General features: G+C 44.8%; 2 protein-coding genes across 2 annotated transcripts; one reads left to right on the top strand and one right to left on the bottom strand.

The window, feature by feature from the left end:
- Positions 1-4,500: 4,500 nt before the first annotated feature.
- LOC124678239 (NAD-dependent malic enzyme 62 kDa isoform, mitochondrial) lies at positions 4,501-14,612 on the bottom strand. Its single transcript, XM_047214159.1, has 19 exons — positions 14,293-14,612; positions 14,075-14,171; positions 13,341-13,459; positions 12,957-13,124; positions 12,627-12,755; positions 11,880-11,940; positions 11,350-11,453; positions 11,173-11,256; positions 10,233-10,339; positions 9,920-10,031; positions 6,861-6,974; positions 6,540-6,605; positions 5,985-6,057; positions 5,821-5,907; positions 5,475-5,529; positions 5,315-5,386; positions 5,167-5,229; positions 4,957-5,071; positions 4,501-4,866 (listed from the first exon to the last, which is right to left on the bottom strand). Exons 1-19 carry the CDS (start codon positions 14,449-14,451, stop codon positions 4,792-4,794), a joined length of 1,860 nt encoding a protein of 619 aa, XP_047070115.1. The 5' UTR covers positions 14,452-14,612; the 3' UTR covers positions 4,501-4,791.
- Positions 14,613-22,888: 8,276 nt separating this feature from the next.
- On the top strand, positions 22,889-26,387 carry LOC124674461 (ras-related protein RABH1b). Its single transcript, XM_047210504.1, has 6 exons — positions 22,889-23,158; positions 24,108-24,178; positions 24,282-24,370; positions 24,516-24,627; positions 25,453-25,543; positions 25,821-26,387. Exons 1-6 carry the CDS (start codon positions 23,042-23,044, stop codon positions 25,965-25,967), a joined length of 627 nt encoding a protein of 208 aa, XP_047066460.1. The 5' UTR covers positions 22,889-23,041; the 3' UTR covers positions 25,968-26,387.
- Positions 26,388-26,762: the final 375 nt, after the last annotated feature.

The following is a 26,762-nucleotide window of genomic DNA, read 5'->3' as shown; positions in this document are numbered from 1 at the left end:
GATCTACCAATTCAGGAAACATCAACTCATCCTCATCATCTTCGGGAGGTCGATCCCCAATCTCCGCATCGTCCTCCACATCGACCACGATGAACGATCCGGCTACCACTAGCACTGGGGACAGATGGTGTTGATGTGGACCTACAAGGAGCGTCTCGGCGCACACTATTAGCAGAGGCAGCAGCAGTAGAGATACATGATGCCCGACCACCTGATGATGCCCCAGCACCAGATGATGCCTGTCCCCTGTCCACATGGATATGAATTTTACCGAACCGGCAAGAAGCATTCAAAGCAAAAAAAGAATTCCCAGATCGTCTTCGGAAATTAGTGGAACAAATCTTCGCTCCGGGCTGTTGAAATATTCGAAATGAACTGCATCGAAAGAGCTCCAGGTGACTTATCGTAGATGTTAGCTTTGAATCCCTCAACGAGATGGTGGTTGCAACCACCGCAGGGAAGTAAAACCCATTCTTATAGCGTTTAGAATCACGCGTAAAGCTAGAATCCAGCCTAACCACCAGCCGAAAAGCCGTGCCTGGATCCATCCTATTCGAAAAGAACGCAGTTAGTTGAGCAACAACGATTGGCGCTCAAAAACTGCCTACTGTTAATTCACATAGGCAGACGATGCTTGCCCAGATGGAATCCATGCGTTAGATCCCTCCGATTCCCAATCTGCTCCGTGGCTGACGGAAATAGGCGGCACACCAGACGGAAATACAAAGGGGACAGGGGTAGATCCAGATCTGGTGGAGGCGGAGCCCTCTCCGCCTCCCGGGGGTGGTGGTGGGGGCGGGGGCGGCTCGGCGGCGGACAACGCCATAAGGTAGGTGGGAAGGACGGCGTAGCGGTGGAGGGGCGGTGTGTGAGCTCCTCCAGTCTCGGGCAGAGGGGAAAGCTTTGGGTCAGATCTTCCAGTCAACAGTCAACACAATTCGAAAGCAACGGTCAAGTCAAAACCACCGTGGCTCCCTAGCCGTCACCGGTAACGGAAGGCCTCTGACCAGACGGCAACCCTCCCGTCCGAGCGTCTGCGAGGGGTTTCAAACTAGAGGGAGGGGAAAACTGAGGAAAAGTTAAGAGGCTGGGGAAAACTGAGTACAACTAACGAACCAGGGGCACGAGAACAAAAAACCCTTTATAAAATGAAGGTACTAAAAGTAAACTAGCAATGCAAACAAAAATAGAAGCCTAGCGCTACACACCCCGGCAACGGCGCCATAAAAGTATCTTGATAACCCCCAAGTGCAGGGATCACCGCAGTACAATTCGATAAGTATTTGAGTATCCAATCCACGAGGAGCTGAAGGTAAACTGTTTATTCTCTAAAGCCTTATAACCCACGTATATGGCCTTCTATGCAAAGCTAGGAGATATGGTGTGTGTGCGTGTAGAGGTTTTTACTAAGAAGCTACAAGTGCTGAAATTAAAATGCAAGAAGTAAAACTAGTGCAAGAATAAGTAAAGTGCAATAAAGTAAAATGCAATGAGATGAAATGAAGTGAAGTGGAGTGGAGTAACTCAAGAGAGCAATTTTTCAGGCAAATTTCTATTTCATTTGTATGGTTGTCACAATTAGTGAAAGCTCATTATAGTTTTTTAGTGCTTCTTCTAGGGAGGAGCCATAGATAGGTGTAGCCATATACATGAGCAAGTACACCCCTAGTGATTGATCCTAAAGCCATTGGAATGTGCAAACAAAGGAATTATTAAGACATGCATTTAAGAATGTCCAACCACCGATGTAAGTTTAAAGGTCTCCATAATTGGTTCCCCTGTTAACATGCATCTAAGAATCGGGATCGGGTTTCTATCGCTCCCACTATCCCTCATCCTGCCAACATGCAACGGTGATAACCTTATGCATCCCCTTGACATATGTGTGCACTTATATATCAATACATAAGACCATCATAGAAGATAACAAATACTTGTATGCAACCAACAACAAACTATATACCAATTGCCATGAATAAATCACTACTCAAACATGAACATGGAGATACAATAGATCATGGGAAAACAATATATTGCAGCATATATCATGTTTGCCAAGAGATTACAGAGGGGGGTGATGAAGAGTTGTTGTAGATGTTGATGAAGATGATGAAGATGTTGCTGATGCCTTCACCGGAGGGGGGTGGAGTCCACCGAAGGTGATTTCGGCAGCATTTCCCCCCTCCGATCTCTGCCAGCGGTGACCTGCTGTCTCTCTGTTTATGTCCATGCCTACCTCCCAACACAAGATATATGCTATCAGTAGATGGTGTAGGTGCACAGAGGTCAATCGAGATTCGACGAATCAATGATATTTAGCTCATGCCTTAGCTCAATAAACCTCTTCTCGTTCAATGGCTTGGTGAAGATATACGCCAATTGATCCTTGGTGCCAGTGAATGAGAGCTCGATGGCACCTCTTGCAATGTGATCTTGGATGAAGTGATTCCGGATTTTAATATGCTTCGTCTTCCCATGGAGAACCGGGTTGTAGGCGATCCTGATGGGGCTCTCATTATCACATAGGAGAGGCACATTGACGTACTTGAGTCCATAATCCTCCAACGTTTGCCTCATCCATAGCACCTGAGCACAACAACTCGCCGCGGCAACATACTCGGCCTCGGCGGTAGCCGGTAGAGGTAGAAACGCAATTTTGCTTCTTCGAAGACCAACAAACCAATGAGCACCTAAGGAAGTGACATGAACCGGAGGTAGACTTCCTATCAACCTTGTCGTCCACCCAATCCAAATTCGTGAATCCACATGAGGAGAAATATGTGTCCTTTGGGTACCAAAGTCCGAAGTTTGGCGTGTCCACTAAATATCGAAAGATTCTTTTGACCACCATGAGGTGGCTTTCCTTCAGAACCGCTTGGAACCGTGCGCATATACCAACAGTAAGCATAATATCCGGACGGGAGGCACAAAGGTAAAGGAGAGAACCTATCATTGAGCGGTAGAGCGTTTGGTCGACGCCTTGCCATTAGGATCAAGGGCGAGTTGACATTTGAGAGCCATGGGAGTGCCAACACCATTTGCGCCTTTCATGTTGAAGCGCTTAAGCATATCTTGATTGTACTTGGCTTGATTGAAGAATGTCCCTTGGCGAAGTTGCTTGATCTCGAAGCCAAGGAAGAATTTAAGCGCTCCTGTCATGGACATCTCAAATTTGCCTGTCATCAACTTAGCAAACTGCTCATTAAAAACATTGTTAGTTGACCCAAAGATGATGTCATCCACATAGAGTTGGCATATGAAAAACTCTCCATTAACGCTCTTAGTAAAAAGAGTGGGATCATATCTCCCCACTTTGAACTCACGGTCTACTAGTAACTCACGCAAATGCTCATACCACGCACGTGGGGCTTGTTTAAGGCCATAAAGAGCTTTGTTGCATCTATAGACATGTTCCGGGAAGTGAGGGTCATCGAACCCCGGAGGTTGTTTGACATATACTTCCTCTTCTAGAGGACCATTAAGGAAGGAACTTTTCATATCCATTTGCTTGTTTGACATATACTTCCTCTTCTAGAGGACCATTAAGGAAGGAACTTTTCATATCCATTTGCTGGAGCTTGAAACCATGCTTGTTCTTAAGACTCATTTGGTGCCGATATCATTGCAGCACGAGCTCGGCCTTTCAACTAAGGTCCACACCTAGTTCCTCTTGAAGTTGTTCAACTCTTTGTGCATTGCTAGCACCCAATCCGTATCTTCAACAGTATACACCTTTTGAGGCTCTACCATTGAGATGAAAACATGATGCTCACTAAAGTTTGCCAATTGCTTGCAGGTAGAGACTCTTGATCAAACATTGCCGATGTTGTTCTTTAGAGAATGTGACTTGAGGCGTAGTTGGCGTGTGTTCACGGCTGAGTGTCAGCTTCCTCTATTGTTTCATTGAAATCCTCTTGGTCGTCACCACTATTCTGGTCCTCGCCTTGACCTACATTGCCCTGCCCTTCATCACCACAACATAGTGAATTTTGTATGCCTTATTACTTTAGTAGTGCAGACTTTGAACAGACCTGAGAAGGCGGAACATCTGGCAGACAGGCAGAGAAGCGTAGTTGAAACAAGTGACTGCTTCTCAAGCCTCGAGAAAGCAAATATGAATAACACGATGTGTTTATTCACCATAACAAGGATAGATAGTTCCAACAAATACTTAAGAGATATGAATTGGTTATAATGCTGGAGGGGGTGTGCAGATGTACTTGATTTCATATCCTCGACTATCAACAAGAAACATAAACTATATTCTCAGATAAAAGAAAATAGAACAGTGCAGAATTGTCAAATAAAATTTCAGCTATGAAAAATTTCACCTATAAAAAATTTCGTCAAATACAAAGTTATCAGGAAGGGGCAACCACCGCATGATAATAGGCAAGTGGGAGCTAGAATATGAACATTTGGACATTTGCTTCAGTTAGTTGATCTCTATTCAAAAGTCAAAACACACACAACATGAAAGGTATGACATTTGGAGACAACTAGGATGCAAATCTCATTTATTGAAAACCCAATAGTTGAGATAAAAATTATACACCAACTTCAAAGGTGACAGACAGGGAGCCAACCTTACACTACAAAGTGTACCTCTGATAGCAGTAGATCCAATTAAAACTGATATCAATGATGTGTTCTATCGTGTTGCAGCTGCATTAAAATAATCGAGATTCCACGCTCGTAGCAGAGGTGGCTACATTCCCAAAGATCGAGAAGGTAGTCTAAAGTAAATTGTGCATGATCAATGAACAGATATGTTACATCGAAAGTAGAGCTCTAGTCCCTCTTGTACACTACTGTTGGATACACTGGATTCCACATGTTCTTCTTGACATAATCGACAGTTTCTTCCTGTAACATACATTGCTCAAGAATAATTAAGTAAAGAAGAAGAAAATCATAATAATAAAACCTGGACTGGGTAGTAAGGTGATTAACTACCTCACTGAGTCTTGCAAGTTCACGTGCATCCATGTCACGATATCCCTCAGCTATGTTCTCTGCAACAGCTTCCCTCACAACTGCTGCTGCCACCTCCTGAGTGATTTCACGTATTCTGCGTGTGTAATGATATATCAATAGGAATAGCATGGAAAACTCACACAAAAAGATAACGCGGAAAGTGATACATTGATTCTAGGAGTACAGAACCTGGAGGTTGGAGGGTAAATTATCCCTTGGAGAACTTCTTCCTCTTTCATGTATGAAGCCAAGCTAAACAATTTCCATGGTTAAGAAAATATAGAAGATTAAAAAAATGATACAAGTATGTTAAAAGATGACAAGCCAAGTTAGTCACCGCTCTGCTGCGGCCTGAAGCATCCCATCAGAGACAATCTGTGCACCAGACAACAGGGTTCCAAGTCCTATTCTGCAGAGTGAAGCAAATCAAATGAAATCACAATTTGCACAAGAACCAAGTCCAGTTGGATATAGTTTAAAATAGTAACAGGACTAACCCGGGAAAGAGATACATGTTATTTCCTTGATTAGAGTGGCCGATCTTCCCATCACCTGCAAGATAACCATTAAAATTAAAGCTGCACCCAGGGTAATACCTTACAGATTCAGTACTTACTCTGTTCCAAATTAATTGACGCAGATTTGCCTAGATATGCATGTATCTAGACGTGTTTTAGTGTGTAGATACATGCGAACCTAGACAAATCCGCGTCAATTAATTTGGAACGGAAGGAGTATTTCACAATTAATCAAACTATCGTAGTTACGAGATAGCAAGGCTCAGCTGCCTTCAAAAGAATTGCACAAAAGAACACACAAATGTATATGTATGAACAGACATACCAAGATCCACATTGTCAAATGGACTTCCACTAGAAAACACAACCTTTTCACCAAGAATTGAAAAGGCTTCTTCAGGTGTACATTCAGCTATAAAATGGAACAAGAACAAAATTAGATGACACTCATCATAAAATTAACTTTATGGTAAATTCAATATCACAAACCATTCTTAGTTGGATTGGACATTGCGAAAATTGCTGGTCTGGAAGAGGATGAATCTTTTAGTGCTTCCAGAACCTGAAGGCAGAATAAACCACCACAATCGGCATCACTTCAATTGTTGATCATTATCAAAAACTCAAAATGCTCAACGCAATGCAGTTAATGTTTAAGTTTAATCTAATCAATGGGTATCAAACTGGTTGTAATGCAGATCCATAATTTGAGATAAGCATAGGATTTGGAGGGAAGATAAAATTACCACCAAGGCAATAATAACGAAGGAATATTAATTTTTTGCAAGCTTATTACAGAAGACAAACAGCTGAGACCGCAAGCATGTGAGTATTTAACCCGTAACAATCCCCACATAACTGGGAAGCTAATGGCTCTCTCGTCTGCAACATATTAAATGTCTTGTCACATAACCAGTCACTCAAACTACTGGTGGAGGCAACAGTAGAACACAAGTCATGAATTAGCATTATGGCTTCAGATTTGATGTAACTAGCTTGGAGTCAATACTGAGGTTGGCATGCAGTTATTGTAAGATATCATACCTCCTTTGAGAACAAACCACCAACAGCAGATAGTCCAAGTATGACATCAGGCTTCACCTTTTTAACCTGCTCGATACAGATGGTACAATATAAAACAGTTCAGCATCAGCAGTGTCAGAACTTGGACTCAAAACTACAAGGCAAATGGAATATCTAGAAAAGGTGTCATGATAATAAATTGTCTAACTCAAACTAACTTTGGGAAGGCATGGCCCTTGAGACACATGGACCCTGGTAATCAGTAAGATGGCATGCCTATAACAGTACATATGCTGTGAAAAGAACCATCTATTCATCTAAACAGAAAAGTTAGATAAATACCACTTCAAGCAAGCTTGCCCCCTCGCTTAGGCCTTGGTGAGTCAGTTCACTCTTTCTCCTAGCAAAAGGACGTGCATCTGGGTCAATGTCTGCACGTTCCTCTGTTACTAAACCCTGGACAAAACAGAGTACAGATTATGTAGTAAGATTTCATAAGAGTCCATGCAAGAAAAATCAATAGAGAAGATAGGAAAATTCTAGACAGGGTCAACACATTGCCAAATTATTATTTTTTTCGCGAAAACGCAAAAGCATTGCGTTTCGATGCATTGATCGAAAGAAGGTTATATGTACAAGTCCCCGAGAGGACAACCACCCCACCTTACAACTCGACCCAAGAAAAAGAAAGCTATTCCAGGGGAGGAGCTAGCGGACACCCCAGGCTCCTGCGTCCGCCCATTGCCGTGCCTCGGCCCTAATGTCGTTGAACAGGGACGCCACCGAAGGATGCGCGTTGTCGAAGACCGCAACATTCCAGTGTTTCCAAATCCACCACGCCGTCAGCATGATTATCGATGAAGTACCTTTGCGCAGCTGACGAGGGGCGGTCCGCACCACCAGCGACCACCACTCCGCGAAGACACCCTCAACCATGGGAGGACCTGAGGTGGATCGGATCCACGAGAGGACCTTATACCAGACAGCACCCAGTGAGTAGGTGCGTCATGGTCTCCACTGACTGGTCATAGAGCGGGCATCTAGGCGCATGCGGCAGACCACGCCGCGCCAGCCTCTCGCCCGTCCAACACCTATCCAGGCAGGCCAGCCAGATAAAGAAACTTCACTCTCGGCGGCCCCCAGGATTTCCAATTCAGTCTCCAAGATCCTGAGATGATGGCCCCCTGGAAGAGGGTGTCATAACAGGAACGAGAAGTGTACTGGCTATCCGTCGTCCAGTGCCAAAGCATCCTATCTTGGTCCGTCGATAGCTGCATGTCCCTGAGTCTACACCATAGCTACACGTACTGCCAAAGTGCAAGGGCACTTGGCGCGCCAGCAATGTCGGGGACCCAAGCACGATCAACCAGCGCTTCTCGGACTGTACGCGCCTTCCTGCGGCGTTTAGGTACCAGCGCGTAAAACTCAGGCCTCATCTCCTTGATGAACTTGCCATCCAGCCATTTATCCTCCCAGAAGAGGGCGGATTCCCCATTGCCGACCTCCATCGAGGCATAGGCCGCAAAGACATGAAGCTCCACCTTCGAGAACTGCATATCGAGCCCGCGCCAAGGTCGCATGGGGTCTGTACGCATCCTCCAAATACAGCGCACCCTCAAACTGATCGTGGTGCGCACCAAGTCGGGATCCCAGCCTCCCCCCAACCAAGCCTCAGCGGCCGGCACACTCTGGACCAGTTGACATGACACTGGCCACCATTGGCGTCTGCCCTGCCAGCCCAGAGAAACCCGTGCAGGATCTTGTTAACCTGCTTCAGCGTCTTCTTGTGAAGGCCCAGTACCATCAGCTGGTGCAAAGGGATACCTGCGAGAACCGCGCGGATCAGCGCCAAACGCCCCGCCCTAGGCATCATGGATGCCCGCCAGGTAGGGAGTTTGTCGGCTAGCCGGTCCACCAGGGGCTGGAAAGACGCACCCGAAAGCCTCCTAATGGAAAGTGGAACGCCAAGGTACTTCACCAGGAATTGCGCCAGCTGGCACTCCATGAGCCCAGCGGCCTCCTCATCCGAGCAGGCGATGGGGAACAAGCACTTGCCGAAGTTGGTGCGTAATCCTGATGCCTGCCCAAAGAGCTCCAAAGAGCTCCAGAATGCCACGGACGGCGCGCAATTCCGTCTCATCTGGGTGGCAGAAGATCACCACATCATCCGCATATAACGATACCGACGTCACAAGATCTTGCCTAGCCAAACGTCTCAGGATACCCAACTCAATGGCCTTGGCCAGAACCTGTTAAGCGAGTTCATCATCAAGACGAACAACGATGACAACAAGGGGTCACCCTGTCTCAGGCCCCTCCTATGCCAGATGGGGGGCCTGGCTCGCCATTGAGCAACACCCTGGTACTTGCCGTGGATAGCAGGATGGACACAAGCTCGCGGAACCTTGGGCCAAACCCGATCTTACGGAGGACCTCCATGAGGAATCCCCACGAGACGGAGTCGAACGTGCGAGCTATGTCCAACTTGACCATCACCCGTGGCTCCTTTCATCGGTGCAAGAATCTAGCTGTCTGCTGGACCAACATAAAGTTGTCATGGATGCACCGTCTGCGAATGAACGCGCATTGGTTACAATGCACCAGCGACTCCATCCTAGGGGCCAGCCGAGAAGCCAATGTCTTAGCCACCAACTTGGCGAAGATGTGGATAAGACTAATCGGCCTATAGTCACCCAGCGCCATCGCATCCGGGCGCTTAGGCAGCAGGATCATCAGTGCCTGATTCAGGTCTTGAAACCTGCGCCCACACATCGTGAACAGCTTGTCGAAGGCTTCCATGAAATCACCCTTGACCACTCCCTAGCATTTTTGCAGGAACTCGGCCGTGAAGCCGTCGGGTCCAGGCGGTAACCACCTAATCACCTCCCAGATCTCATCCTCAGTGAACGCAGCCTCAAGCGAGGTCCTCTGAGTGGGTGCCCAGAAAATCCAAGTCCAGCGAGTGCAGACGGTCCACCGATGTGCCAAGCAGACCCTCAAAGTGTGTAAAGGTCGCTTCAGCCATGGCCGCATGGTCAAAGACAACTGCGCCATCCACCTGGCTATGAATCACGTTCATCTGGCGCGTGTATGCCGCATGCTGGTGAAAGAAGGATGTGTTGGTGTCCCCCTCCCTCAGCCAAGCAATCTTAGCCCGCTGGCGGGCCATTGTGCGCTCGAGGGAAGATAGACCCAAATAGGCATGCTTAAGGTGGGCCGACGCTGCCAAATTATTCAGCTCGCGATTTGAAAAGCATGATCAATACTCCCGCAGGAAATGGGATAGTGCAGCTAATTTTGATATAACATGCAGTTAATATTGATAGAACAACAGAGTAGTGTGATCTTCCTAAAACTGTTGTCACAAAATATAAGAAAGAAGTCTTAGGAATCCAACTCACATGAGCATCGACTATCCAGAATTGACTCCTAGCACTCTCAAAAGCAACATCATTGTTTCCCAGCATCCTTGCCATTGTCCTGCTTGCAGCATTCACAACACCAATCCCAGCACTGCAAAAAGTGAAATGTTAGTTGGCGTCATACTTCTGAAATGCACCTGACCAAAAGTAATGATAATTTGTTGACCTGTATTAACAAAATCGGGTTTTAGTAACATCATAGTCTGTATATAAGATCAATTTAGTCATCAATCATGAATTATTTATACTATAGTTTTATAACGAGTTCTAAAAAAATGTACATATTCCGAACCTGCCAGCACCTGCAACAACAATCTTTTGCTTTGGGAAGTCTATCATCGGCCTTCCTTGTGCACGTACAGCTCCCAGCAGACCAGCTATTGCAACGCCAGCAGTTCCCTTTGGACATAAGCAATGGTCAATTGGTCATTTCAAGTGTGATAATTTTACTCCGTGAATCTCCAAATAACTGGCATATTTTATTTTTAGTGAGCAAAAGGATTAAGAATTGTATAAACTAACAAAAATTTCAGCAAACTTTCAGTAAGAACTAAAAAAAAATAGTAAATTCACATACATGCATTATATTCTGATAGAATATGTGAAAAACTATGGGCCTATAAAACAAACATAAGTGCTATTCTAATCGTTAATGAAGTAAATACTGAAAGACTTGATTTTGACTGTAAGCCTGCAACTAACTGAGCATAATGATATGTTGCGAAAATTACAAGTGTGATGTAACTAGTATTACAGTGAAGCACGACAGGTGCCTTTACATGAGCATAAACAGTACTTCCTCCATTCAATTTTATAAGGTGTATTTTGGTGCAGCACGACGATTAAGGAAGCCATTAAATAATAGAGGGAAACTACCATGGTAGAAATGTTGTTGGCAATAGCCAATAGGAGAGAGGATAGTTAATATGTTTGTTGAACCATAAATAAAAATGGTGAAGAGAGATGACAGGTAAATGAGGGCAAAATAAAGAAATGGTCGTTAATTCTACAGTAACCCCTTTTCCCCAAAAAACAAACAAACAAATATAGCCATATAGGCCTGTATTTTGTAATGGAGGGAGTAGTGAGCAATATGAATAAAAGGGGAGGGGATATTTTAGGTAACTTATAGTAATGAAAACTGTCAGTGTATCAGAAGGAGGCATGTGCATATCATAGCACAAGACAGATAGTGGAAAAATATATAAACCGGCATAAGTCAAACTAGTTACCTGCACATCATCATTAAACATGCGGTATGTGTTCCTATAACGCTGCAACAACCTGAATGCCCACTTGCTTTGGAAATCTTCAAACTAGAAGACATAAGAAAAGTAATTTCACAAATGTTCCAGGTAAAGTCACATGCAGGAAAAAAGTTGAGCAAACTCTGAAAAACGAAAGAGCACCTGTACAATCACATTGGGCCAACGAGAAAAAACAGCTTCCATGAATTCATCAATAATTTCAACATATTCTTCTCCTTCAAGACGGTGTTCCTGTAGCCCAAGATCTGTATAGAAAAATATTTAGACAAATAATAGCAGAAAAACCTACTCCATTACGTGTTGGGTATCTAGTTTAGAAACTCAAAAGGTGACGTTATCTGCTTCAGGTTCAAAGGAAAATTATAGAATATTGCTTGAGAGTAACTAAACAGAAAAGGTAATCTGTTCTCAAGAGCTAGTGAAGATTACAACATGACACATACTCAACTTTCTTGCAATGTCTCAAGTAATCTAAAAGACAACCATAATGGTGAGTAGGTAACAGTAACACTGATGATGACAACTATTTCTCTTTCCATCTAGAGAATATAAGGGCGATCGTAGGATTTAGATGACAAATGTGCATAACTATAAATTTGACCATGCACTTAAATGACAAATGTATACTTTATATAGAGGAACTCCAAAATAGGAAATGTCAAAGATCTTACAAAGAGGATCCTTGAGGAGTTTCTCATTGTTCGTTCCCACATCAATCATAACTGGAAGAACCTATAATAATATAATAGTGTAATTAGGAAGTGAGCAGAAATATAAATTATACTAACACTTAGTAACACTACATCCGTTGCTTTTTGTAGGTTATATTTTGAGAGAAGGTTTTGGCCAACAATTATTCAATCACTAAGCAATTTATGTGACATAAATTGGTGTCATTAGATTCTAATTATAATTCAAAAGTACTTGCTTCTGATTGTGATTTTGTATCACATAAACCACCTATTAATAAATACTGGTCATAGCCTTGTCTTAACAAATCAAAATATGCCTACAAAAAGAAACAGATGGAGTAGTAAATAAATAGCAGTAGAGCACTTTGAAACTTTATAAGATCTAAGAAACCAGCACTGTAAGGTGATTCCACACAAACATGATCACCCAGTCTCATATTAAAGCTGTCTCTTTCGCCATATGAAGTAACAATTTCACAACTCGGTAAACATCATTCATCTTGGTTTGGTACAAAAGTAAGCTAAACTGGTAACATTCTAGAAGCGGTTTTTTATCTCCCTGAATTATGATGGAAAATTATCAGATTAAGTAGCAGAACGTCATTTTTATAAAATCCATATAGATGTCAAATATAAAATCATATTTTCATGAAATTAGAGATGTCAAAAATAGCAGATAGAGAATAAGGTAAGTCTAATAGTTTTCAAAAGAACATAAAAGCATACCCTCTGGGGATTTATTCCAGCAGCAGCAACATATAAATCCAGCTTTCCGATAGAAATCCCCATACCTTGCACCCCTAGATCACCGAGGCCCAATATCCTGCTTCCATCAGTCACCACTATCATATCAACCTGCAAAAGATTAGCCACAAATATTTATTTGAAATATAAGAAACTTTTTGTCAGCAATATTCTCTTCCAGACCTAGGGATCTTGAGAGTACAAAGATAGCGTGTCTTAGGTTCTTAGCAATTGCTCTATACCTCTAAAACGACGAAAGAGCTCAACTACACAAGATCAATTCAATAAAAGGACAAGAAGCAATGCATATACCTGATCAGCTGGCCAGTTGTACACCATGGACATCATTTCCCCACGATCTTCTGCACTAAAATACATTCCCCGAGGCCGTCTAAATAAGCCACTGTAATTTTGGCAAACAGCACCAACAGTCGGTGTGTAAACAATAGGTGCATACTCCTCGATATTATCTATTAAGACCTATCAAAGCATCAAACAGGGGTTAAATAAGGTAACCAGTGTGAAAGGGTGCCTACGTCTGAGACTGCAATAACAAGAAAGTTAACAGAGCAGGTGCATAAGCATAGATCGAGAGTATGCGGTCGATACTGCGCATATTAGATGTGCTTGAGAGAAATACCATCAACAGAAATAAGCATGTGCCTAACAGAATGTGTGGGCTGTGGAGTTGCACACCTTGTAGTACATTGTTTCGTTTCTGTCATGCAGCCTGTTGAGAATACGCCATTTCGCGAGTTGGTACGTATCAGATGGCCCATCTCTCGCGTTTTGCTCCAGCCGTTTCAGGTCGCCCACTATTATCAAAGTAAAGTGAAATAAGAGGTAGATCAACAGTTGCAGAACACATTGTCATGTATATTTCCATTCCATTAGCTAGGGTGCTTCTCACAAATAGCATGTGTGTGCCTCGGCTAACCTAGTGCTAAACCCTGATACAAAATTCCAGTGAAACTTGCAGCTCCAGCATTGGGGTCGCATGGATGTTTGAACTTTAACTGACACATCAGGCAGTTGTCTATACTACATAGTAAGTAAGTTTTAGAAAAGTTATTTGACCTGGCTTGTAAAGCCCATACAAACTGGTTATGGAATTTGCTCAAGCTTGGGGACTGACACAAAGCACACACACTTGCAACACAGCAGTGACCAAACCAACAATTTATCCTGCAGATCCTCAGCATTAAGCAACGTGTAGACAACACTAGTGTCGTTCCCACTCCAGTGCCTATCAACTGGAGGAATAGTTAGTAACTAAAGTCACCCACCCTCCAGACCCCTAAAAATGGATCGATCTGGTCACCGTCAACCAAAATAGTACATCCCTGCGCACTAGGGAGCAATCCAATTTGAATTTGGGGCAGCAGCAACCGAGACACAGGTGAGTAAGCAAGGAATCGGTGGGGTCGTACTGAATCGGTCGATCTGCTGCTGCGAGGAGACGACGCTGGGCGGGAGCAGGCCGCGGAGGCCGAGGCGGTCCCTCTCCGTCATCGAGAACGCCGTGCCCTGCAGAGGCAGCACGGCCCGCACGCGTCAGGCCACCGCCGCGGGAAGAGGGGGGCCATGATAATAACACAGCCTCCAGACGGCGGAGCAGGAGACGAGGCCGAGGCGCGTGCGTACGTACCCGGTTGAACCATGGGTCGTGGAGGATGTCGGGGCCGCGCTTGTGGAGGACGACGGGGCGGTGGCACTCGGCCGTGACGAAGCCCCGCGCCTGCAGGAGGAGGCGGTGGCAGGTGTCGGGGGCGAGGGATCGCCGGAGGCTCCGCGAGATGGACGCCATCGCCGGCTGGTCCCCAGTGGCTGCTGCTGCTGATTCCTCCTTCCTGCCTACCAGTGGGAAGGGGACGCGTAGTAGTACTCCGTAGCTTTTGGTGTGCGCGGTGCGTGAGGCGTTGGAATTATTCTCCGATTTGGGCGAGACGACGACGCGGCGATCTGCTTGCCCAATCGGCGCCGACACAGCGGAGACGAGCCCCGATCTGCCTTGCGCCCGCGGGTCCGTAACGCGGAACGACTTTTCACGCCGTTGGGCACGACCGCGACCGGTCTGAGCGCGTCTAAAAGCACATCCAGGCCGGCCTTCCCATTATTTTGAGTCGACAACATAAGTAAATTTCATTTGTTGATTTTTTTTTCGAAACACAATACAGATGTAGACGTTCACATATATGCGCATATACTCACCTCTATGAACGCACGCACACTCTACCCCTATGAGCACCTCCGAGACTGCTTCCGTCCTGAGATTGACGAAGTTATCACATGCGTCTCACTGTCGACGGAAACGTCATCTTCCGCTGAAGAATATTACGCTTTTGATGAGACACCAAAGTGTCATACTTGAGTTTGAACTCTGGTGGGTTGGGACTCTTCTAACCACCCAACCGTAGGTTGAGAATAGTCCTTGTACACCCTCGACTAGAAATACATTTTAAAAAAAGTTGGCTAGCATGTACTCCATCCGTTTCAAATTAACTTTACCTGCATTGAAATGCATCAAGATACATCTCTATCTATATAACGGTTTTGTATCATTTAATTAATTTGGAACGAACGCAGTAGTAATCTAGATCTAACGGGCCAATGGCTAACGTTCATAGACATTCGCAAAGACAACTGTAAAATAGCTTTTGTCTCGCATGGATTTTCCGGTGTGGCTTTAACCTCCTCTACTATGATTATTTCATAGTTATCAAACTACAATTCAAAGACTTTGCATGCAATTTGGCTATGGGCATGAGGGCTAACCAAATCCGCCAAATGGTACACTCAGTACGTCTGGTGGCTTGTACCGTTGTACGAGGAGTTGGGGCAAGTCCGCGCGCTGCTTAAAACACTACTCATCAAGGCTTCTAATTGCTCGATTTGGCTATTCCCACAAGGTCAGCCTTGCTAGTGTAAAGGAGCACTTGGGGTGGCCAAGTTGATAAGTATGGGAGACCACACACCCCTTATAGTATTGTTGCCTCTCTCTCTATCATCCACGCTCTCCCTCACCATTCACACTTTCATTAACCGCTCGCCTCCTTCTCCTTGTTCATGAACCACCAAGACCGAACTCATGGGTTCTCTATCGAGGGGGGTCGTTTTGTACTTACAGCTTCACGAGCTTCAACAACATGGTATCTACTATGGAAATCATGTTATCGGGGTTTCTCACGTACCCAAGGCCATCGCTTGGTCGCCCTTAGCGAATTTCGTCTTTACCCCATTTGGTACACTGTTTTGTCATCACCCTTCATCTTCTCTACTGGTGGAACCATCTTCTCCTACGATAGTTGGCGGTTTTGAATATTATATTGGGGTTAGGGTCCCTCAAATCTATCGTGCGTGCATGTTTAGGTGGGGATTTGTGCTTTTCATGATGCTTGATTGGGTTCGGGGATTTGTGCTCCCATGATGCTACATTCAATGTTGGTGACCATTTTAGTATCCGACTGTTGCTAGATGTAGAATAAATTTTGACTTGCATGCTCTTAACTATAGCTTGCTTGATGTAGGCGCAACTGGCCTCCAAGATTGAAGAGGACTTTGGTACTCCGTAATTTCATCTTGGCCCTTGGGTCCAGAGTTCATCAGTTTTTTGGGCACAAAGATCATGGTCCTAGCAAGCACAAGGAGACGGAGAGGGCAAATTCGTCCTCCAAAGGTTGGTCACTTTTACGATTCTCCAACCCGTCGTTGTTCTACATGCAATTCGATGAGGATGACATCTACATGTTGATCATCTCCATTGAGTTCAAACCACAACTAAAGGGCATTCCTCCCCTACCAGGAAGTCCAGAGTCTCTTTGATTCATAGGATCTTTGGAATGTAGGAATAGTAAAAGTGTTAGAATATAATAGGATTACATGGGTAATACATAGGACTGGGAAAAACACATAAATTATTTAAAAATTGGTGTTTGATTGGTGGAATAGTAAAAATACAGAAAACTTAATATCCATAACCAAATCATGGTCAAAACAAATAAAAAGGTAAGATTATTATGCAACTTATAGTCTTTGCCTTGTTCTTTGTGCATAGTAATAATATACGAAAGAGGTTTCACCGGATTGTAAAATTTCTTTTTTTTTTGTTTTCCTTTGAATTGAAGCCTACACCAAAGGAAAATTTCCTCTTAAGCCTCATTTCTTTGAGAATGAAATAGATGAATGGTGTCATTGTAGGAAAAAAATCACATCATATGTTTTTGTTCTTCGCTACTCTTTTAAATCAAAGAGGCCCTAGAGGTTTTTTGTTGTTGTTGCAAAGACATTCATGAGAAATTTATTGTCTGTTGCATTTAAGTTTGTATTTTCATCAAATGCACATTAGACAACGTATTGTTCTCGTTCAAAAAAAAGACAACGTATTGTTGCATGTTTGCAAGTGACACCATGGGTGTATTGCGTTCCATCTTCAAGCTCTAAATGCTAGTATCTTCTTCTCTTTTCTACACTACTTAATAAAAAGGAGGAACATGTTCCCTATTCTGCCAACCTCTCACTACAACCAGTTTTGGTCGTCACCCAAATGGGCCGCACCGAATGGGCCGCACCAGAAATCGCAGAACGTATGTAATATCGCCGAGAATCAATCTCGCCCAGAAGGAATGTAATCTCGCCCAGAATAAAACTCGTACCAGAAATCGCCCAGAATTCCCAAAAGGAATGTAATCACGCCCATAATTTCTAGAAGGAATGTAATCACGCCCCAGTCAAACTCGCCCAGAATCAATTTCGCTCCATAATCAAGATCATTCCATAATCAAGCTCGTCCCATAAGGTAATATAATCAACATCGTCCCATAATTCCCAAAAGGAATGTAATCACGCTCCAGTCAAACTCGCCCAGAATCAATTTCGCCCCATAATTAAGATCATTCCATAATCAAGCTCGTCCCATAAGGTAATATGAAGATAAATGGAATCAAGGTTAATGAGGACGTGAATTGCACCCAGGCAGAATACTTGATGTACAAAAGCAGGACCCGGTCTAGAAATTAGCAGAATATGATGCAACTAATCTTCAACATTACGAACTAACCATGGCAGTACAACTTAGCTTTGGACGCGCCTGCTCAAAGAGAATAATGCCACCAAGGCCGTACTCTCGCTTCGCCTGAAATCCTCACTTGTAACTTCTTCTTTCTACACTATAGTACTGCATCAAAGATTTCATTTGTTAGTTTGACTGATACATGTGTTCTTCTCATTTCTCAGGCATGTTAGTTTCCGATTTGTTGAAGACATGCACACATACGGTCATGGTTGGGTGACGATCGCGAAAATTGTGACCGCGCGAATTAAAGTGACTCGGATGGGAGATCTTATTTACCACGCCATCCTAGCTGACACAAATGTGAGTCCTCTAATGCATTCTTGGTATCCAGTAGCTACAACTTTCTTCTCGCAATGCTATGTAAATGCTCCTTGCTGCATACATTACCTGCATGCGTTTCTTTCAATTCGTTAGGATGTAAGGAGCATTTCATAATATAAATAAAGCAGTCCAGGTAGACATTCCTGAAAATAGGATGCAAATAAGGAGCATGAGTAAGGCAGTATAGCAGCGCCCAAGCTTCAGAATAAAATGATTTTAGCCCAGGTTCCCATAATTATGTGATGTCCAGGTTCCCATACAAGTTTAACAGAAATACATCTATTCTTTCATACCCAGTAGTGCAAAGGTGCCATTTTAACAGGAATGTGTGGTACTTACTGGTATTGCATGCATAATTATTGGTGTACTAAAGAAGAGGTCAACATGTAGATTGTTATCTTTTGCAAAATGGCTATAATTTCATAAGTGTCTATCTTTTGCAATTTGACAGGGAGACAAGATGGAGGCGATAACGTATTGGCAGCTAGCAGAACGTTGCAACACTGAGCTTCATATCGGTGAGGTGTATTATTTCAAAAGGGCGGGGTTCCAGATTTCTGAGGCTCCACCACCATTTGGATTGTTCACACCAACAGAAACCTTCCTTTTCCAAGTAGTACTTAGAGCTTGATCAAATTTTGGTTCTCCTCACAGTATAACTTTTTGTGAGAGGCGGAACATATTTATTCAAGAACTTCTAATAAAACTTTGTAATTTCTGTTGCATGTGCAGATATTTAGCCTCTCCTCCATGTATGTGTTAGCCAGCAGTCAATGTGTTGTACTTCCACGAGACTATTTTGTGCATGATGAAAGGATGATCTTCACACTTATTCAAGGACCAGATGGAGAGCAGGATAAATGATTTAAAAAAAACTTTTTTCTCGACTATTGAGTTTTTGTTCCGATGTATTACATGCTGGTCTGGACAAAAATAATTCTCCAAGTGTAATAAACGATTCTTAGTGTACATATTACATATTATTTATTTGAAGATCACTACATATTATTATTTATTTGAAGTCACTACTTGTGTGTTGCTCTGGTAAAGGAAATATAAATGCCATCTTTTGTCAGTTTTGGATCAAGATACCAGCTACTCCAAATTTGCATATGCTTGGAGTACTCCAAAGCTTGGTCTGCTTGGAGGACTCCAAACCGGTCAAGGCACCAGCTACTCCAAAGCTGCATGAGCTATTAGCCTATTATGGTTCTATTCCATACTGGGTCAAGGGCGATGCTACAAAATTTCCTAAAGAAGTGTTTTACTACTATTGATGTACTAGGTTCATAATATTTGGTAAGTGCACTAATCCTAATCCAATAAGCCTTCAATTAGTCACTGGGTCATGGGTATCTGACAGATTTGTTTTCGAGAATACACCTGGAAGGTGCATCAACCTTTATACAGGAGTGTGACTCCTGTTGGGAAACAACCAACTGAATTCTTCTCAATGTTCATCAGGCTCCTCAATATTCATGCAGACCTTCACCTAGGGCTTAAAATAACAAATGTGTGGAGAGCATGCTAATATTAATGTCTAACTCCTCAAGTTGTAGCTGTAAGAAGACATTTTCCACGGAAATATTCTCATCATTCCTCGGAAATAAGAAAAGACCAGTGAAGAAAAATAGCATCCAGAGCTATATTTGCAGAATGTAGAGTTTCCATGATGAAATATAAACAAGATTGTTATTCTTTCAGATCACACCTATGTTCTGATGATCATGCTAGCGCAACACTTTAGACCCGAAAAAATACAAGAGAAGCACCTGAAGATGTAAAGGATCATTCAAAGTTCAATAATATTTGGGGGAAATTGGGTCTGCACCATTAAAAGATCCAATCTTTAGGTTTATAACATCAAAAACTTCTTGTTTAGGTTTGTACCACCCAAAGGTTGCAATCCTTTTGATTCTTACCAACTCTGCGAAGTCTCCGTTAATGATGACCACGGTACCCTTTCATCATGAAAATCTCTAATCGACCGGCTTTTTTTGGGTTCAATCCTACACTAGATAGAAACACATGGAACAAAGAACAAAAATTAGGAACTCCTCACAACAAATCGTAGGTCATGTGCTCATACGCAAACACAAGTATTTATACAGGTAACAGAACATTACCCACGTTGAGCGAGGGTCCATCCCAGCGAGCAGCAAGAATAGGCAGGGGGCAGTCGGGGACGAGCACGGTGAGGCCGGGCGTCGCGGGCTTTGGGGTCGTGCCGCAGACGGAAAAAGCGCTCGGCCGAACGAAGTGCGGTGGCGGCGGCCGCCCGCGTCGGCGAGCTCGCAGCCCGCTCCAGCTAGGGTTTCGGGCGGCTGGACAGGCCGCTTAGTTCCATGCCTCCGTGACCGCGATTCGGTAGGGATGGAGGCATGCCACCGAGGAGATCCTCCGCCGGGCTCCGGGGATGTGGTAGTCACCGTCGGGAAGGCTATGGGGTGGCCGGGGTTTCTCCTGTGAACTCTGCTCGTGAGTTCAGTTCACGGTGAAGAACAGAGCTAAGGAATCATTCAGTTCATTGGTTTTGGCCACGGGGGTAGTTAAATTAATTAACCGGCCAAAATAAAAATCTTTCTAAGGGCATCTCCAACGGGCGACGCAAATGGACGCCGAGTGACCGTTAGCGTCCGTCGGGTCGAAAAATGCGTCTGGTACCACCTCCAGCGGGGCGACGCAAAGTGACCGTGCCGTCCGCGGCGACGCAATATGCGCCTCGGCTGCGTCGCGGTGGACGTTGTGCGAACGCGCAAAGTGTCCGCTCGCGTCTGGCGGACGTTTCGTCGGGCCCGCCTAGCAGTGACCCAGCGTCGTGCGTCTTCTTAGCGGCGCCAGTATGCGGCGCCGAGGCGTCGCTTCGGCAGTCTGCGGCCGCATAAATGGTGATGCCTCACGTGGAGCGCGACCGTCGCCTACCTCTGCGCACGAAGTAATGCATCCGACCTATATAAACAGGGGAGCGAGCATCTCATCTCCTCCTTACTAAACCCTAGCGGCCGCACAACCTCCACCGTAGCACTGCTGCCGCTCAGCCTCCACCGGAGCCACCATGAGAGTGGCGGCCGCGGCCAGGCTACCGCGCCTCCACCTCCACCTCCCACTCCACCTCCCCCGGCCTCGAGCTCCGACGAGGAGTTCGACGACGACGACAGCACCGACGACCTCCTCGACCCGGTCAATGCCAAGGCCCTGGCTGAAGCGAAGAAGGAAGCAGAGGAGGAGCGGGCGGCCCACGCGGCGTTCGACGCCGATATGGAACGCCGCAGGGTGGCGGCCGTCACAGCCGCAGAGGACTCCGACTCCGAGATCTCATGGTCTTCCGATGACCCTGATGTGCCTTCCCCGGAGGAGAAGGCGGTGGAGCAGAGAGCGTTAGTCGAGTCCTTCGAGACACTCAAGGACGACGCCGCCAACGCGAGGCTGCGGCAGTGCCTGCTAGAGGACGCGGCGGCGCACCGAGCCCTAGCGGCCACACGGGAGGCGGCGGAGAAGCAGACGAGGGAGGGACGCAACGACGGGGTCGGCCCGTCAGGCAGCAAGTAGTCTAGGCTTCTAGAACTACTTTGTATAGTTTGAATGTACTACTTTCTATGCTTTCTAAATATGTTGCAAATCTAAAGAACGGATGTGCGGCCGCGGGGCGACGCAAACGGACGCTCGCGACCACTTTTGGGCGTCCGATATGCGTCGCCCCGTTGGAGATGCCCTAATGGAAGCAGACGGAATGGCTGAAACCAATAATGTTGCAATCTTTGGGTGGTACAAACCTAACAAGAAGTTTTTGATGGTATAAACCAAAAGAGCGGATCTTTTAATGGTATAGACCCAATTTTCCCAATATTTGGACACATTTTATGTCTGAAACTATCCAAATGGGGATTTCGAATTCCTCACCATCGACGAAGTATGCCGAGCAGGGGTACCCATCGGTGGTCGCAGCGGCGCTCCTTATTGCAGGAGCGTGGGCGGACTGGCATCACTCCTTGTTGCCGACGAACCCGTGGGATGGCAGCACCCCAATCCCTCCGCGCCGAACTCGAGGATGCTCAGGTCGGCGCAAGCGGGCTGGGATGGCACCGAGCAGGAGTTTCCGGGCCAGAACGACACCCACTCGGGCCATGGCCCGAAGATTGCCTCCTCCATCTGCAGGCAAAGTGGCGAGGGGATCGACCATCCACTCTGGAAGCAGCAGCGGAGCCCTCCATGGCGCGTGCAGTGATAGAAGTAAGAGGAGTCTTGTTAGTGTTGCTTTTTAATTGATAGATTTATGCAAGGAATGATTTTTATGTGACTACTTGGTCGAAAAATATAACAGTATTTTCGCTTTATCGCTGAATTTCAAGTTTCTTGCATCTTTTGTGAACATGTGTGCCTACAATGAGTCGATGATTAGAGTTAAACTATAGTGAACAAAGTTGATTCCATTGAAGTTCTTTGCTAGAATAAATGTGTATTCTGTAAGGAAATATGTATCCCTTATATATGTGCCATTAGAAATGAAATTTGCGTCCCGTGGCAACGCACGGGCATTTGTACTAGTTAACTTGCAAGCTCTAATGCTATCTTTACAAGATCTACTACTACCTTGGTGACTTACTATGTGCCACTTGCCATGTGGACCGAGTCAATGATTCTAGCCCATTTTTCTCGGCACTGGGAAAACAATTGGGTCCTACCGGTGGTAAGCACCGGTTGTGAACATAGATGGATTTGTACATGTGTTTAATTAGAAAAATGGACTCCAAAAAAATAAACGGTGAGGTGTTCCAGGCTCGCTAATAAACGGCAGGCACTAATCTCGGGGTGGCGCAACGTGGGGGAGCGAGAGAGAGAGAGAGAGAGAGAGAGAGCAAGGAGGGGCAGGGCGAGAGGTTCGGGGAGACTCCCACCCATACCGCGCCACCGAGCGAGCGAGCGAGATCCCGCCTCCCCCCTTCTCCATCCACCCCGCCCCGCCGGACCCGATCCCGATCCCGATCTGATCTCGCCGCCGGACACCATGGCCCCCGTCTCGGCCCTGGCCAAGTACAAGCTGGTCTTCCTCGGCGACCAGTCCGTCGGCAAGACCAGCATCATCACCCGGTTCATGTACGACAAGTTCGACAACACCTACCAGGCATGCCCCCCCCCCATCCTCCATCGATCACCCGCCCCTTGTGCTTCTTTGATTTCTGCCGTTTGCTCGTCTCCTCGACCCGGGGTGGTTGGATCTGTCGATCTGATCGGGGCGGATCCGGCTCGAGCGCGCGGGCCGGCCGGTTCGTTCGATCTCCTCCTGTGAACATGTGATTGGATCTGTCGATACGAAGATTGGGACCTGTGCATTTTTTTTGTTACATATACATCTTTCTGCCTGGGGTGTATCACGGGGTGACGGCATGTTCATGATCCCTAGTCGAGGAAGATGAATTGGCGTTTCGTCTGTGATCACTGCAGTGTATTTTGGAATTTAGGGCGTCAGAAATCATGTAGACGGCAATGGTGGCATTGGAGGATCACAGCCTTGTTCAGTGACAAATATCCCCGGGGGCTCGTGTGTCCATTGGCTAATGCCTTGCTGGAGAATTCTGGCCTGTGTACTGTTGGGAATGGTAGCTAATAGCTGTTTCAATGACCTCTTTGCAAGCTGGCATCTGAGCTGAGATCCCAGTTTGATAGGAACCTTGGCCGTTTCTAAGCGTTCACCTGACACATGTGATCCCTATTTGATTTGGAACCTTTGACATTTCTAGGCGTTCGCCATCTTAAGCATGGACATAACGTTATCCCTGCTTCTACAGAATTGTTTGTGACCTACAGACCTTCAAGCCAGTGTAGAATAGATGCACAATCTGAAGTCTGAACACCCATTCAAATTCTTCATATGTATATTGGTGTACCTCCAATAGACTTTTTTTTTCGTGGTGGACACTGATATGGCTGTTAGCACTGCACTGTATTGTTGTGGGATTGATGATGATCATGCTCTGGTTCTTGTTTTCATTGGACACGCTTTGAGAATGAGATGTTTGGTTATAATAATGTTTATAAGTTTATTGTCTTATGTTTTGTTCTTCCCTGAACAGGCCACGATTGGTATTGACTTCCTGTCGAAGACAATGTATCTTGAAGACAGAACTGTGAGACTCCAACTCTGGTAAGGCCACATCTTATACCGCATTATCGACTGCCCGTTCTGTCCATTGGAGAAGTACCCAGTGCCGATCATCATCATATGTATTTTATTTGTCCGTTTTCAGGGATACAGCTGGTCAGGAAAGATTCAGGAGTTTAATTCCAAGCTACATCAGAGATTCTTCAGTTGCTGTTATTGTATTCGATGTTGCAAGTATGCTCTCTCTCTCTCTGAATTTCTTCAGCAGATAATGATGTCTGATGTGCAAAAATTGCAAATTACTGGCAACATACTTGTGTGCAGTACCAGATTAAATGTTTTGTTTCTTTCTCCCTTATTTTTCCTTCCATGCTTTTAGGCAGGCAGTCTTTCTTGAACACGTCGAAGTGGATAGAGGAAGTCCGGACAGAGAGAGGCAGTGATGTCATCATTGTGCTTGTTGGGAACAAAACTGACCTTGTTGACAAGAGGTGAGTCTGATTCACATTGCTATACATTTAATGAGTGTGCTTTATTTAGTAGTTCAACACCATTTAGTCACAAGTGATGCTAGATGTGCTTCTCGAGATGTCTTGTGTTGTTAGCCCTATGTTTACCAAAATTTGCAGTTCGATTGTTTTGTATAACCCGTTAATCAATGCTATCATTGATTACTAGATTTATTCAGCACAACAAATACGTGAACCAAAAATAAGTAGCACCACCCTGATTGCTTTGCTTTGCAATTAGTTTGCCGGATCTCACCCCAGAGTTCAGTGACCGTCATCTGAAAAGTGCCACACTTTGAGTTTGACAGATGGACTGATCCACATGTCAGTTTTTAAGCGAGCAGCCTTTTTGTTTCTTCAGTCACATCTTGGTGTCTCATTTTATTAACGCGGGGCATATGGTCAGAACCTCAAAGTTCATGGCTACAGATTAAGTGCTCTGTAACCCCCTTTTCATGTTAGGTTAAACTGGACAAGGTGATATTTGAATCTTAGCAAGTGTTCTTATGTAAGTGTCCAATATGCCCCCTCAAATCCCAGAGGAATCCAAAACGAACTTCGTATACTGGTAGCAAACTACCTTATACAGGAGTCGATCAGTTAATTTTAAAAAGTGTCACTTTAACGTGCTGATGTGGGGTTGATTCGGATGCCGCATGAGCAGACGATTTGGCAGACACCCTACTTTTTTCTTAGCTGCATTAGTTAAATTATAAAGGATTTCCTTTGTTATTAAGGTCCTAATATGATCTGTCAAATGGTATGCTCACATATCTTGCTGAATTTCTGTGTTTTGTGATGCAACAGGCAAGTTTCCATTGAGGAAGGGGAAGCCAAGGCAAAAGACCTGGGTGTGATGTTTATTGAAACAAGTGCTAAAGCTGGTTTTAACATTAAGGTGTGCTTTAGAAATAGATATTTATTATTCTGTATTTCATTTACTTCCTCCATCCATACTAAGTGCCGTCGATTTAGTACAACTTTGTAAACCACCGACACTTATTATGGATCGAAGGGAGTAGTAAAAGCTGGCTTCATGTTGGAGATAGTTATTTTTTCTCAAACTCAAATGCAGCCCCTTTCCCATTGGAAGTGTGAAAAATGGTTTATCTAGTGAACGGATCACTGTGCCATTCCTTTCTGCTTGATATTAACCACCACAAAATTTTGAACAGGCTCTGTTCCGCAAGATTGCTGCTGCACTTCCTGGAATGGAGACCCTTTCATCAGCAAAGCAAGAAGATATGGTTGATGTTAACCTGAAGTCCGGCAACGCGAACTCATCCCAGTCACAGGCACAGGCTGGGGGATGCAGTTGTTAGCTCCAGTCCCTAACATTCGCAGCTCATGATGTCAAGACCCACATGCCCATCAAACAACATCTACAGTACTGCTCCTCTCTCAGTCAAAGGAGGATTGATTGTCTTACAGCAGTGAGTCCATGATCCGAGTCAATGAACAAGAACCATTTCCGTTGGAAGATCCGTTTTTACGAGTTTCTAGTATTTTGTCAGTGGCCTAAGCTAGCAACAGTGTATAGTTGGGTTGGCACTGTGAACTCCCATTGCTCGAGCTGAGTATTAGAGTTAGCGATTGGTTTATGTTTCAACTTATATTTCTGTTGCCCATCTTGTTGCAGTCAGCCCAAGTCTGTGTTTTTTCTATGGTGTATTGAATATATATATATTGGAATTTTTGCAAACTAATAAGTCCTATGTTACCCCCAGATTATGTTTTGTTTATGGTTGCAATCCCAGATTACGATGTCTACCGTATCCACTTGAAATTCAGGCATACGATATGCCAGTAGTTGGAACCTAGAGATCTGCCTCTTCCCGCTGCATTTGAATTTGCTCGATATTCACCTGGTTGTAGCTGGTTATCTATCTTTACTATTATATTGCAGTTGGTCGTACGTCATACAACGCATTTGGTGAAGGAGATTGGGAGCATCCGGGCCTTTCGATCTAATCTAACGTCTCCGCGAAACTCAAACGGATTCTCATTCAATTAGGCATAATAGCACTTCCTTTCTCTAAATAGACTAATAAGGCAAGCCATAGGTATGACAGATCACTCGAGAGATTCTCATTCAATTAGGAATAATAGCATTTCCT

This window comes from Lolium rigidum, chromosome 7, assembly GCF_022539505.1.
Source record: "Lolium rigidum isolate FL_2022 chromosome 7, APGP_CSIRO_Lrig_0.1, whole genome shotgun sequence".
In the NCBI taxonomy this organism is placed as follows: Eukaryota; Viridiplantae; Streptophyta; class Magnoliopsida; order Poales; family Poaceae; genus Lolium; species Lolium rigidum.
The sequence above is the reverse complement of the archived record's forward strand: the minus strand, read 5'-3'. Positions and strand labels throughout refer to the sequence as shown.

Coding starts and splice junctions, on each gene's coding strand:
- LOC124674461 (XM_047210504.1), top strand. CDS start 23,042: ATGGCCCCCGTCTCGGCCCTGGCCAAGTACAAGCTGGTCTTCCTCGGC. Junction 23,159..24,107: donor AGTTCGACAACACCTACCAG/GCATGCCCCCCC, acceptor TTCCCTGAACAG/GCCACGATTGGTATTGACTT. Junction 24,179..24,281: donor ACTGTGAGACTCCAACTCTG/GTAAGGCCACAT, acceptor GTCCGTTTTCAG/GGATACAGCTGGTCAGGAAA.
- LOC124678239 (XM_047214159.1), bottom strand. CDS start 14,451: ATGGCGTCCATCTCGCGGAGCCTCCGGCGATCCCTCGCCCCCGACACC. Junction 10,340..11,172: donor TGTTTAATGATGATGTGCAG/GTAACTAGTTTG, acceptor TTATGTCCAAAG/GGAACTGCTGGCGTTGCAAT. Junction 5,908..5,984: donor GTCCAATCCAACTAAGAATG/GTTTGTGATATT, acceptor TCCATTTTATAG/CTGAATGTACACCTGAAGAA.